General features: G+C 29.6%; 2 protein-coding genes across 2 annotated transcripts in view; one reads left to right on the top strand and one right to left on the bottom strand.

The window, feature by feature from the left end:
• Nucleotides 1–2532: 2532 nt before the first annotated feature.
• Phum_PHUM286720 (uncharacterized protein) lies at nt 2533–3616 on the top strand (the record flags this gene model as incomplete). The annotated part of the gene is made up of 3 exons (XM_002426879.1): nt 2533–2689; nt 3101–3250; nt 3342–3616. The coding sequence occupies 3 exons, from the start codon at nt 2533–2535 to the stop codon at nt 3614–3616; spliced, it is 582 nt and encodes a 193-aa protein (XP_002426924.1).
• Nucleotides 3617–8404: 4788 nt separating this feature from the next.
• Nucleotides 8405–15136, bottom strand: part of Phum_PHUM286710 (class A rhodopsin-like G-protein coupled receptor GPRdop3, putative) — a gene marked incomplete at both ends in the record, with an annotated part of 10628 nt that continues 3896 nt past the window's right edge. Inside the window, 6 exons of the mRNA XM_002426878.1 lie at nt 8405–8619; nt 8845–9043; nt 9128–9290; nt 9372–9505; nt 10100–10294; nt 10386–10638. Of these exons, the coding sequence (XP_002426923.1) occupies nt 8405–8619; nt 8845–9043; nt 9128–9290; nt 9372–9505; nt 10100–10294; nt 10386–10638 (1159 nt within the window). The remainder of the gene's footprint in view (nt 8620–8844; nt 9044–9127; nt 9291–9371; nt 9506–10099; nt 10295–10385; nt 10639–15136) is intronic.

The following is a 15136-nucleotide window of genomic DNA, read 5'->3' as shown; positions in this document are numbered from 1 at the left end:
AATAAAAGGAAAAAGAAAGTTAAAGTAAAAGGAATAAAAAAGGGAGTGGAACAGAAAAAGCTAAAGAAACAAAGAAAATTAGAAAGTGAGAAAAAGCTTAAGAAAGAAAAATGAGAGAGAGAGAGAAAGAAATGGAAAAAAGGACACGCAGAGAGAGAACAAAAAAAATGAGTGAAAGAATGGGAGGAAAAAATTTAAAGAAAAGAAGGATGGGAGAAAAAAGAAGAAGGAAAAATGGAAAAAAAAGAAGAAAGAAAGGAAAAGAGAGACAGAAAGAGATAATATTAATAATATTATTAATAATAATAATAATAATTATTATTATTATTAATTTGTATTCCAAAATGTCAATTCCAGAATATATCATTTCTTTTTTTTTTCATCCGACAGGAATTTTTTTTTTAAATGACATAAACATAATATATATAACAGAATGATAATAATAATAATAATAAATGGTACCTGAGAATTTTTCTTTTTGTTAAAAGGTTTTTTGTATCCGACAATAGAAAAAATTATTATTAATAACAAAATGGCGTAGGTCGTCGGTTTGTTAAAAATAACCGTTACACTTATTTAATTTTTCGTAATTTCCTTCTCTCTCTTTTTTTTTCTTTGTTTGTTTTGATTTTCATTTCGTTTAATTATAATTAAAAACCTAATAATAATAATTATTATTATCATTTTATCAGTTAAATTAACTTTTTTTAAAAAGAAAAACCGTTAAAAACATTTTCCTTAACCCCCTGTAAAATTAATAAAATAATGCGAAAGGTTAAAATATTATTTTTAAAAAAAAGGGGGGATACCGGAAGGATGAAAAGGAAAATCCGACATTTTTGTCGCATTTTTGCAAATATAATAAAGTAAATAATAATAATAATAATAATAATGGTTCGATTCTCTCACCCTTTTTTAAATGAAAATTCGGGTTTGTTATATATATAGGAAATACAAATACTATGACGAAAGGCAAATAGGTCACAAGGACGTTTTATAACATCTGCCAACCTTTAAACACCTTCATACGTCAAAACTACCCTTTCTCGAGTACGCACATGCACCCCCGCACGCACTCATCCCCCACGCAAACACACACACACACTCACGAATGCAAAAACGAAAATGATTTTTCAATTATAAAAAGATTACGTTACGACATAAAATAAACATAAGATTTACGGTCATAATAAGTACGCACGATTCGATATTTTTCCACGAGAAAAAGATTTTTTTCTTATTCAAGTATTATTTAATATTATTTAACCCCCACGTGCCTGAATATTTTATAAACTTGTAATTAATCATTATTATTATTGCTAATACTATTTCTAGAATAATTTTAATTTGACGTGGAAAAAAATGAGGGGAAATTCGCGAGTAACGGAAAATTCGATGTAGAAAAGTGGAAAAAAATCGGTCGGTTAATACGAGTCTCGAATTTTCCGGAAGTTTTCTTTTTTTTTTTTAATACATCAATGGCTTCTCCCCACGAATTCGATGCAGTACTTAAATTACGTATTCTTCAAATATTATTTAAAATAATAATAATAATAATAATAATTTTTTTTCTCTTGTTTGTATTTTTTTTCTCTGAACATTTAAAATAAATTTAAACAATTCAGGTAAAGGTTTGTGTCAAAGAGGGAAAATGTTTTCCTTAAAGGGGGTACCAAAAAAAAAAAAAATAAAAAGACGCAAACGTACTTGTTATTATTATTATTAATAATAATAAAAGTATTTCTTTTTAAATAAAGTTAAATAGGTATTGAGATCAGGTACCTAACGGTTCATAAATAATATTCTATGCAAAAATTTTTTCAAAAATTGAAAAAATTTTTTTTTTATCTTTCTTGAGTACAAAAAGGGCTTAAATATTAAATTTAAGGGTTGATTTTGGAAAATTCAAAAACAATATCCTACGAGATTTTTTTTTTTTTTTTCAGGGAAAATTCGGAAAAGTCTTGTACGTTATTAATGTATAAGAAACTAATAATATTATTATTATTATGATCGCACGATTGAGAATGTTTGGGAAAAATATGGGGGGTGATATGGGTTGGGGGGAGGTAGAAAAAATGAATTTTAAAAATTATCTGGAAAAGTTTTTTTTACTTATCGGGAGGAAAATTTTTTTTCTGTTGCATTCCATGAGAAATTTTATGTGAAAATTTGCTGCCCTTTCCCTCCCTCTTCCTCCCTTATTACCATCACCATCACCACCGCCACCGCCACGATCAAACGCAAAAATCCAAAACGCGAAATCGGTGTTGTTCAATATGTCCTTTTAACATTATTACCTACCCTTTGGATAATAAGAGTCAGGACGGCTTAAAGGAAATTTGCAAATACCGAATGTGGTCAACCCTCTCGGATGGGTATCAATTGTATAAGTTAAACGTAGGCGTAAATAATCGAAGGTCAAGCAAAGGGTTTTTCCCTCGAGAGTCTCTCAATGGTGTGGTGGTGGTCAGTTTTGTCCAAACTTTTTCGTGTATAAGTTTTGTGGTGACAACACACGGATCCGCAGATATGTATTCGTCAGGTGCGGTACAATACGGTGGTGGTAATAGAATACCAGAAATGACAAAACCACCCGAAGATGATTTTGTACTTGATTTAAGCGTGAGAACTCAAATAGACGGTGGTAATGGATGTAACGGTGAAACAACAACAATTTACGGCGACGGTAAGTACATTGAAAAACAACAACCAAATACAAATGGGGGACCGCGAGTTGTGTAGGTCAAAAGGTCGCGAAAGAATGTTGTAAAAAATTAAGTTCGGATGTAGGAATGAAAAGACAAAAAAGAAGCGTCGGGTGATTTCATTTCTACAACCATCCCAGAATATTGAGCGTAAAAAATGGATTCCAACGTTTGTTTGTTTGTTTGTTTCAGAAAGACTTTTAAGTCCGGAAATAAGATCAACACACAGTACGGACAGCAACGGTGAAAATGGTTCTTCGCCATTTTTACCATTACCAGTTAATCCCATAACAACACGAGGGGGTAAGCAGCGGACATTTTTAATTTTCCGAAAAAAAAAAATTTTTAACGTAGCAGCAGAAAAATCATTGAATTGTTTTTTGTTTGTTTAGGTAAACCAACGAGGCCGTTTAAGGCATATCCAAAAAATTTTTTAGGTTTAGGTACGACAGGAGGTATGATAGACGATTCGGATATAAGATATATGGAATTCAGACGACAGTTTTTATCACAGCTACACGCGACGATTGGCGGAACCGCCGGTACGATATATACATAGAACAATTACGTCATAATCACCAAATAATAATAATAATAATAATAATGACTAATTTAATGAAATGAAATTTTTAGGTAATAAAAACATGAAAAGGCCGGTACAATCTGTGAGTCCGAATCAATATCCGTCATCGTCATCTGGTGACGGTAAGGATCAGGCATATTGGGAAAGGAGAAGGAAAAATAACGAAGCGGCTAAAAAATCAAGAGATGCGAGAAGAGCTAAAGAAGATGAAATTGCAATTAGGGCAGCCTTTTTAGAAAGGGAAAACCTTCAATTAAGGTTGGAATTAGCATCATTAAAAAATGAAATTGAAAGGTTGAGATGCGTCCTTTATGCTAACAACTAATTTCCCCCCCCAAAAAAAACGGGAAAGTTGAGAATACGAAAAGGTGAAAGAGAAAGAGATAGAGATAGAGAAAGGTGGGAAAGGTGTGGGAAAACGGAAGTGAATGTAAAAAAAATCCCACATCGCATTTTCCTTTTGTAAAAAAAAAAAATTGTAAATTGTAAATTTTTGACATTATTATTATTATTATTATTTTGAAAAAATAATTTATGTGTAAATTTTGGCCCCCATGCCCCCCAAAAAAATATTATATGTATATATTTATATATGACTGAAACCAAAGTTTATTTTTTTATTTTACGAATAAATAAAATTTTATGTAAAAAACAAATCACTTCCGGTTTATTTTATTTTCCTTTAAATTTTTGTTTTTATTTCCTGTACAATCGAACACGTGATCACGCGTTCAAAATTAATTAAAAACAATAATATTTACATATTTTTTTTTGTATCGCCCCGCCCACGCACACATCATACAAATCTTTCAATTTTTGATTACGTAGTTACAAGTGACGTCAGCAGTAATCGTTACATCAAAACGTTGTTGTTAAACAACAACATTGCGACGTTGCATTTATTACATAAATTTTTTTTTTGTAAATTAAAATGCGTAACGTCGTCGTAAATATATGCGACTTTATGTCGATGACGAAATCAAAATAACTTACTTTACTTTTTTTTTTTGTTCAAAATGGCGGACGAGTAAAAAAATAATAATAACGATAATAATAATCATTTTCTTTTTGTTTTTTTTTGGGGGCGAAAGGGTGGGGAAATGGGACGAGCGGGGGGGTACAAAATTAAATTCAGGTATGCGATGACGTGATTAAAATTAATTAATTAAAAGTAAAACGAATGAATTAAAATAATTTTATTTATTTATTAATAGTAATAATAATAATAATAATAATAATAATTTTAATTAACGTCTAATTTGGCATTATTTATTTATTTATTAATAATCTTTATATACATAATTTATTATTATATATTTATCAGTATACATAATTACATTAATAAAAATAAATATTTTATATTATTTATTTATTTATTTAATTAATAAATGTTTAATTAAATATTATGTACATAACATTAAATGACTTTTAATAAAAATTAAAAATTCGATTTGTTCTTATTTAACAAAAAAAAAAAAAAATCTCGGGACGTTATATATATATAAATCCTAATATCTAAACGGTAAATTATAATAAACAAACAAACAAACCCACGAACAAACAACATAACTTTTCGTTTTATTAATAATAATCATAATCATTATTATCATTATCATTTACGATATATTAATAATAATAATAATAATAATAATAATAAATTTTTTGCGTAAAAAGATCCTTATTGGACCGACGTTAATTATTTATTTATGCATCTCTTTCCTTTTTAATTATTTGAGCAAGTCGTATTATCATCATTAATATTATTATTATCATCGTTATTATTATTATTATTATTATTATTATTATTATTATTATTATTATTATTATTATTATTATTATTAAAAAAATTTTAAATTTGAAAAGTGAAAAACGCCGAATGACGACGATGAAAAAATGCGAAATGATGAAACGCGCGGGGGGGCAGTTGTTGTTTCATTAATTTATTAATTATTAATAATAATAATAATACGGTTATTATGTTGTTATATCATTATTATCATTTATTGATATTCGAATTCTTATTTATATTTATTTTATTTCAATTTTTAAATAGATCGATTGCAAAATTGAAATTATTATTATTTTTTTAAAAATAAACTTATTAAAAACATCGTCATTAATAAATAAATAAATAACATAATTAAACTCTTAAAAAATTATTAATATTAATATTATTATTATTATTATTATTATCATCATTCGAATAAATAAATAAATAAACTTTTTTTTTTACAACATGGTACAAATTTATTACGAGGGGAAAAAAACGAGGTTATTAATAATAATAAAGTTTAAGTTATTATTATTAATTATTTTATTTAATAAATTAATTTCACGTCGGAAGAAAATTATTATTAATAATAATAATAATAATGATGATGATGATGATGGTAGTTATAATAATAATTTTTTATCATTAATTTATATACATATATATGTGTAGTAACGTCGTAGAATTTTTATTACCTCGCACGCAAAATTACATTTTCATCGTTATCATCATCATCGTTATCATTATTATCATTATTATTATTAGTATGGTTACACTCGTAAAGCAAACGTAAATCGCGTTAGAAATTTATACGGTTATTATTATTATTATTATTATTATTATTAATAACGTAAGTTACGTAGCAAAATTATTTTTGGTAATTTTTTATAATTAAAACAGGCGCTGGTAATTAATTATCATTATCATTATTATTATTATTATCATTATCACTATTATTATTATTTTATGGATTTTCCATTCGCTACACCAATCATAAATTGATATGCAAAAAAAAAAAAAAAAAAAATTTGAAAGGATTTGATATGTTGTAAGGTACCCTTTTTCCCCTTTCCCTTTTATCCCAACTTATCCCCTTTCATCCCCTTGACTCGAATTAACAACAACAACAACACCTAACGTTTAACTATTATTATTATTATTATATTTGATTATGACGGTTTACGTCCGAGTTATCCCGGATTTTTTTACCCGATCCTATAGAATTTCGTCTTTTTCGTGAGCGTCGGCCATCTTGAATCCTACTTATTATTCCCAAACGAAGATCCGGTGACAATAATAATATGCGTGGAGTTAACAGGAATCGTTTCGGGGGGTGGTGGGGGGTTGGAAGAAGAAAAAGAAAAAAATTTTTCCTTATTGACCACGCCCAAATTTTCTGAACTTGTGTGTTCAGAGCGTTTAATATAAACAATGCAATCCTTTACACCCTTAAATTATTATTATTATTATCATCATCATTATTATCATTATTATTATTATTATTACCACAAAAAGTTTTATTTATTACTAAAAGAATTTTTTTTATTTTTTATTTATTATTATTAATTAGACGACAATCGATCATTAAGATCCCTCACCCCCCTTTATTCTCCCTATAATTAACAACCCTTACCTGTTTACCCTCCCCCTCGTTTTTCTCCCTAACCACCCCCTCTCCCCTCACCCCGGGGCGAAACTCATTAAATCTTTTTTTTTTTTTTTATAATTTTATGAAACCTTAAAATTATTATTTTTATTATTATTATTAACTTTGATAAAAACTTTAAAAGGTTTTCATTAATTAAAAAAAAAGAAAAGATAGAAAAGAAAATCTGAAAAAGGAGGAGAGAGGGAAGGGGAGAGGAAGGTAGAGGAGGAAATGGGGAACGGGGGGCGAGTAGAGAAATAAGAAAAGATTTTTTTCCTCCTCCCCTCCTCTTTTAACTTTTAATAGTTTTTCCGACAGCAAAATCGTATTAATTAAAAAAAAAAAAAAAATTGAAAAGTTTTCTCTTATTTCATTAGCTGTTCTTTTCTCCTCCTCCTCCCCATCCCTTTCCCTTTTGCTCCCCATCCCCAACTTCACCCCTCACGAAACGTACTTCATATTTCGTTTAAAGAATTTCGATACTTTTTTTTTTTTTTTTTTCCAAAATGACGAAATCATTATGGAATCTTATCGGTTAAAAGAAAAAAGAAAAATTATTCAAAAAAAAGGCAATAAAATCATTTAAAAATCAAAAAAAAGGAAAAAAAATAAATGTCGGGAAAATAAAAGGAATAAAAAGGAAAGAAACGGGATAACAAAAAAAAATGAAAAAAAATTCCAGGTTTTAAATGGAGGCGGGAAGGGGGGGGGGAAAAATAAATCGTAGCGAGAGTAAATTAAAAAAAAAATCCGTTACTCCTCCTACCCATCCCCTTTTCGACCTTTGACCCCTTCGAATATTTGGTTAGACACAAAAACATTTCCTGGAAAAAAACCAAAAAGGAAACGGAAGTGAGAAAACATGGCGGAGATAATATGAAAGGGGGAGGGAGCGGGGAAATCCTACCTATCTGACCTGAAAAGGTTCGGGGGAATTTTGTCGAAAGTTTTTTTTTTTTTTATAAAATTAAATCGTCGCAATTTCGTCGACACATACGAAACCTTTTTTTTTTTTTTTAATGAAGTGACAGACAAAACGAAAGAAGAAAGTAACAAAGAGAGAGAGAGAGATAACAACGTAACATACAAAAAAAAAAAAAAGCAGAAGACGTGAAAGGTAGAAGATGGATGAACTGTTAAGCTCATGTTCCGTATGTGTATCCATGCACATCTCAAACCCTTTCTACACAGGTTTAACTTCCCTTTCACCCCCTTCCCACCCCCTCTCCCTCTCGCACGCACGCACGCACCCACCTCATCTCTCCGTCTTTCCACACCGCTTCGCATTTTTATTTCATTATTCAAAAGGTTCATTTTTCAAAAAAAAAATGGCGCGCATTAAGCTCGGAATTTTTTTTCTTTTTTCCCTCTTTTATATTTTTTTTATTTCATCCATCCATCCATCCATTTTTTTTCTTCCCTACGCATACTAATAATGATAATAATAATAATAATAATAATAATTTTTTTTTCGTACGAATTTAAATTTCACACGTCGAAAGGTTACAATAATAATAATAATAATTCCACTACACACGTCTCTCGGATGATTTATTATTATTATTATTATTATTATCATCATCATCGTAGTCGTCGTCATAATTTTCGTCGGTTGTAATAATAATAAACGTGTTGGCAGCACTGATGATGACGTTGTTATTAATAAAAAAAAAAAAAAAACGACGACGACGGCATCAATTATGAATGCTCATGATTTTTTTAAAAGCTTTACGAAATTCCGGATTGAATATCGTATATATGACGGGATTAACGAACGAATTGAAGTATCCCAACCACGTGGTGAGTATGAATGCGGCCACTCCAGGTTGGCAAGACTGCGATAGTTTCGTGCAGAGAGCATCGAGTATGTTGCATGTAAAAAACGGAACCCAACATATGAGGAAAACCCCTGCGAAAAACATTCGAAAACAAAAGAAAGAAATTTGGCAACGCTGAATTTTTCTTTTTCCTATGACGTAACAATCAAAAGAATTTTTCTTTTTAACGGACGTACGGGCGGACGAAGAAACGAACGCGCTAAAAACGCGAGGGAAATTTTTTTTTTTTTAAATAGCAGACGACGCGCGCGTTTTTTTTCTTTTAATAGCAGACGATATTAAATTTTTTAACTTACCTAAAACAATGGCTAGAGTCTTTGTCGCTTTCCTTTCTTTTTTCGCCGTTGATTTTTCCCTTTTTTTCTTTGATGCTTTGTTCACTTTGTATATCGTGAATCTCGTGCCCATGCTCGAAGATTTTTGATCCTTATCCTGAGCCGTTTGAGAATCCGTTGATCTTTGACCTTTTATCGGTGATATACCACTTAATTTATTCTGTAAAAAAATTGAAAAAATTATAATGATGATAATAATAATAAGCGAGAGCGTTATTAATGATGATGATGATGATGTTCTTACTTTGAACTGAGGTTCCGTGTGGGCCCTCCTCGGCGGACTGTGATGCGGCGATATAAAATGACCTATTTGAGCATCTTCGAGATTCGATGCGGCGTAACCGCTGTCGTTGTTACCATTCGGATCGTGAAACATCGATTGCGGCGTTGTCGTTGTCGCGACAGCGCTAAAAATATTAATAATAATAATAGTAATAATGATGCTTTTGATAAGGTTATCGTGAAAGGACGTGAAAGGATAAACTCACGCAGCTTCTTCGACAACCGTCGAAAGTATGAATTCAGTAGATTTGTCGTTTGATATGATTTCACAATCTTCCGCGCACAACGTTAGAGTTTTTATCTCGTCCGAACCCGGAGATCTTTCGGCTCCTTCATCTTCCTGTGACACAATCAATAACAATTCAATCAATCATTCTCTCATTCTCACCCTCCCCCTTTTTTCATCCCCTCCTTCATCATCGTTTTCTTCCTTCTGTCGTTCTTTTCGCATGGTTAATTCTCTCTCTCTTTCTCTCCCTCTCTTTCGTACTTTCTTCTCTCTCTTTTCTTTTTTTTTTTTTTTTATTAAAATAACTATTCAAAATCATAAATTTGACTTTATTCTTTTTCTTTTTTCTTCTTATAAAAATAAATAAGAATCAGACAGGTGGAAAACATGTCTGACCTGGATAAAGAAAAGAAAAATTTTGTTCAACAAGTTGTTCGTTGTTGAACAATTTTTTTTTTTTTTTTCAGTTTAGTTTAGTTTAGTTTTTATTATTATTATTATTTAGTTTTTTTTTTTTAATAATAAAACTTGTTTTTCTTTCTTTTTTCTTTATTGCATTTTTTTTGTTGACCCTTTTTTCCTCCAGACAAATTTATATTAAAAAAAAAAATTTTATTATTATTATTATTATTATTGAATAAATATAGGAAAGTAATAAAAGAGAAAAGAAAAACATATAAAATTGTTTTTTTTTTATCGACTTACGTTACTTCCGCTTCCGGTATTTGTTGGCCTTTCGTCTTCCAACGGTATACCTTTACCGTGTCTCAAAGGTTCACCGAGTGCCGTTTCCGCTAATCTCCTCGTTTGTATGACGTTTTCTATAACCGACCCTGGTAGTATATCACGAGCGTTTGGTTTTTTATTAGCTTTTGCTTTTCTGGCACGATTTCTCAAAGCCTTTGATAAATGGAAAACAAAAAAAACGAACGTGACGTGAATATTTTCCAGCAGCAGCAGCAGTAACAACAGCAAAAATCGATAATATTACCTTGAATATATTATAATATAAAAAAACCATAATTATACAAGGTATGTAAAAAGATGATAGAGATGAATATATTATGAAATCGCTGTTGTAAAATAGGCAAAGATCTGGAAGGCGATCTGGAGTGTTGTTGAGTCCGAGCACGATCGGACTTCCTATGGCGGCCGATATGACCCAAACCAATGCAATCGTAGACCAAACTCTTTGAGTGTTTTTATGTTTTGCATATTTTATTGGTTGAGTAACTGCTATGTACCTGGAAATAAATAAAATTATAACTTTTTAATTTATTAAAATATTTTTTTATCGGAAGTAATAATAATCACTTGGAACTGGGTCAGGACTATAAGGAGGATGTGGTAAAACATTCCAGCCTAGCTCCAGTAGTTTTTGTCACGTGGCTGAAGATGTGTCGGGCCTAGCTTCGGTCGTTTTTCTTTGATGGAATTATTTAAATTAGTCATCCTCTGAATTTATGGTCTGATTTCGTGGTGGCAGCAGCTCACCATACCTTCGTAACCCCACCAAACTGATAACAGTACCTTTTTTTGGTGAAAGTCAGACTTAGAAGTTGTCGATGCCTGTTTCCCTTGCCTAGAACAGGGTCTTTTCCTCAAAACTTTGTCATAGACAACCCACTTTTCATCTCCGGTGACCTTTCACTACAAAAATGGGTCATTCGCATAGCGTTTAAGAAGCATATCGCAAAGACCAAGTCGTCTTACAGTCCCCAAGGATATGCGTCAAGCTTCTTTCGATACCCATGACGCCACAGACGGTTTTGGACGCACGTATGTGACACATCTAGCTTCTCAGCAATGTCCCTTGTCGAACTAAACCGATCATAATCAATGAGGGTCTTTATTTGGTCATCATCGACCTCCACTGGACACACAGAGCGCTCTTCATCTTTCAAAGAAAAATCTCCAGAACGGAATTTTCCGAACGAGTATTGACACTTCCGCTCTATTAAGACTTCATCACCATACACAACACAGACACTCTAACACCCTTCCGAAAATGTGGCGGAAATGCTCGCTTTGACTCCCCAAAATTCTCAATGAAAAGTTTAAACAAAACAGAAGGACCCAAATAATAATAATAATAAACGAATTTAAACGTATTTCAAAAACATGTACAGCACTATCTGTCGGTGAAATTCGCAACTACCTAGTCACAAGCCTGATTTATGTCTCTATGAATTTTTACGTCACACTCAAAGAAAAGTAATTCATTTATGAAAAATCGATCGAAAATGAATAAAAAAAAAATTTTCCTCCAGTTATATAAAAAAAAAAATTATTAATCAAATCAAATTTCTAGAAAAATTTTCTTTTTTTTTTTTTTTTAACTGGAGAATTTATTATAAAAAAAAAAAAAAAATTTTTCTCCAGATTTTCTTTTTTTTTTTTTTTATTCGCATCAATTTCAGATTTTTTGAGACGATACGTGACGATAAATTTGTGTCATCGAATCGTATTTCCGGTCAGATTAATTTTCACTGATTTTCTTTTTTTTCCTGGAAAAGTTTCCAATACGTTTTTTTTTTTTTTATTTGTAAATTGAAAAAACAAAAACAAAAAAATTTTTTAAATTTAAACCTTTTCCCTTCCCCCCCGGAAAAAAAAATAAAAAAAAATAAAAGAAAATTTTTCCTGGAAAAGTTGAAAATATTTGAAACTAAAATAAAATAAAAAAAAAACTAAAGGAAATGGGGAGAAAGGAAGTAGACGAAAAGGAAGAGAGAGAGAGAGTGAGTGGGAGAAAAAAAACAAAATGTCGGATAAAAGAAAACAAAGTAAAAGATGAGTTATAAAACAAACAGAAAAAAAAAAGAGGGAAACAAACTACTTTTTATTATTATTTTATTTTATTTTTCGCCATCGTCGACGCAAACAAACAAACAGACAAACAGACAAACAAACAAACGAAAAAAACGAAAAAATGTATTTTTTTTTTAAAAAAGAGTTCTTTCAGTTTTAATAATAAAGTAAACGTTTTTGTTGTTTTCATTTTTTTTGCTTTTTTATTCCAGTGATTTGTTTTTTTTTTGGAAAACGACAAACAACAAACAACAACAACAGCAAAAAAATCTCAAAACAATTTTTAAATAATACTTAATTAAGTTAAAAATAATTAACACTCGAAAAATTTTCAAAAAAAAAAAAAAAAAAAAAAGTCTTTTGTTGTTATCTTCATGGAGAAGTTTATTTTTCGTCTGCTTTTTTTTTATGTAATCTTTTTCGTAAACAAACAACAACAACAACAACAACAAAAAATAACATTGTCGCTTCCACTCACTCTATCTCTCTCTCTCTCGAACGATTTGTGTAAAAAAAAATTTTTTTTTTTTTTTTTTTATGCTGGAAAAAATTTAAACAAAAGAAGATAATAACTGGAAAATTAAAAATGTTTGGTACGAGTGTGCGATGTTATAAATAATAAAAACGAATTTGCCATTATTATTATTATTATTATTATTATTATTATTATTATTATTATTATTATTATCATTATTAAATTAACAAAAGTAATTATGACCAAAAAAATTTTTTTTTTTTTTTTTTTTTTTTTTGGAGAAAATTCTGGAAAAAATTTTTATTTAAAACGGACCGGAATAAAAAACAAAATAATAAAAACATAAATAACGACGTAATATTAAAAAAGTTTTTTTTTTTTTTTGGTGAAATCGGTCGTATCGTTGCGCGTCTGTTGGCGTAAATGCTGTTGTTGTTGTTGCTCCTGCCACCCCTTGTTGCCTCCCTCCCTCCCACTTTTACTCCTCCTTCCGGTTTCCGTTTTTATGTTGATATTTTTTGTATTTAATAAAAATTTTTTTATTTTTTTTGTAATCGTTTAATTTTAATTTTTTATTTTCCCTCATCCGATAATTAAAAAAAACCGTTACGAACAAATGAGATATTATTATTATTATTATTATTATTATCATTATTATTAATTTAATTGCTGGGATTTCGTTTTTTTTTTTTTTTTAATTATCTTGTTTGGTGAAAATTTTTAAAAAGTTCGAAAAAAATAAATAAATACGAAAGAAGGAAAAACAAAACTGTACAAAAGGTAAAGAAAAATGAAGAAATATACAGTGAGAGGAAAGCAAAAAGAGAGAGAGATACATGAAAAAACAGAATACTGAAACAGAGAAAGAATACAGAGAGAGAGAGAGAGAAAGAGAAAGAAAAAAGGGAAGGGAAAGTAAAATTCATATCAAAGAAAAAAGAAAAGAAAAATAGAAAGACTTTACAGAAAAAAAGAAAAAAAAAATAAAAAAGGAAGAGAGAAAGAGAAAAAAAAAGAAAGAAATAGAGAGGTATACGAAAAAGAGAAATAAAAAAAAAAGAAAATAAAGAGAAAAACATTTTTGAAAAAAAATAAATAAACAAGAAAAAAAAGGAAAAAGTAGAGGAAGGAGGAAAGGAGAGAAAGAAAAATAAAAAGATATTAAAGGAAAAAGGTAAAAAAAAGAAGAAAAAAGGAAGAGAAAGAAATTAAAGAAGAGAGAGAGAGAGAAAGAAAAAAGAAGGTTACAAAAAAAACATAATTAAGCAAAAAGAAGGAGAGAAAAAAAAGAGAAAGAAAAAAAAAAGAAAAGAGGAAAGAGAAAAAAAAGGAAGGAATAGACAGAGAAAGAAAGCGAAAAAAACGAGAAAGAGAACTAGGAAAAGAACGATATTGAAAATAAAAGAGAGAGAAAGGGAAAAGAGGAAAAAAGGAAGGAATAGAGAGAGAGAAACAGATAGAAAAATACTTAAAGAAAATGAAAAAAAAAAAAAAAGAGAAGACAAAGCAGGAATAGAGAGAAAGAGAAAGAGAAAAAGAGATAAGTGAAATCTAATCTAAAGGAAATGGAAGGAAGTAGACGAAAAGGAATAGAAAAAAGTGAAAAGGAAGAGAAAGAGAAATTCTGAGAAGAAAAGAGAGAGAGAAAAGTACAAAAATACTTAAGAAAAAAAGTAAGAGAAAAAAGAAGATGAAGAGAACGAAGAGAAAGAGAAATACAACAAAGAGAAAAAGAAAAAGAGAACGAAAAGAGAGAGAGAGAGAAAGTCAAAGAGCAAAGTCGTGATTTTTCTCGGGAAATAAAAGAAAAAAAAAATTTTTTTTTTTCGTGAAAATCAAATAAATTTGTGTGGAACCCTTTAAAAATAAAACGAATAAAATTTTCCAGTTTCCCTCCATCAAACGTCAAACCCAAAAATAAAATAAAATAAAATTTTTTACTTTACACTGGGAAAAATAATTTTATGAACTATTTTCCTCATTCACCTCTCACTCTTTCTCTCTCTCTCTCTCTCCCTTCTCCCTTTTCACCACCCCCTTCCCTTTCCCATCCCTTTTTAAATAACCTAAACAAACGTTGACGACGTCAAAAACAATAACAAAAACTTCCAAATCGAACAAACAAAACCATCGACAACAACAACAACAACTACGCATAATGTCATTAAACGTTTGGGAAAATCCTCATCCCCCTTCTCCTTCCCCATCTCCAACTCCTCCCCTCTTTCCCTCCATTATTTCCACCATTTCCTTCCCTTCTTTTCCTTTTCCGGTCAATATTAATTGTTGTTTACGAGTTTTCCTATCGCGTAATTTAAATTTTAAAAAAAATGTAAAATCGTGTTGATGACGTCATAATTAATAATTTTCTTTATTTTTTTTTTTAATTAATTTCTGAATTGAAATTTTTTTTTTTTCTGTTTTAATTCGAAATCCTGGAGAAAATTTTAAATTAA

Source organism: Pediculus humanus, genomic scaffold, assembly GCF_000006295.1.
Source record: "Pediculus humanus corporis 1103172107667 genomic scaffold, whole genome shotgun sequence".
Classification (NCBI taxonomy): Eukaryota; Metazoa; Arthropoda; class Insecta; order Psocodea; family Pediculidae; genus Pediculus; species Pediculus humanus.
This window is presented reverse-complemented; position numbering and strand designations above follow the sequence as displayed.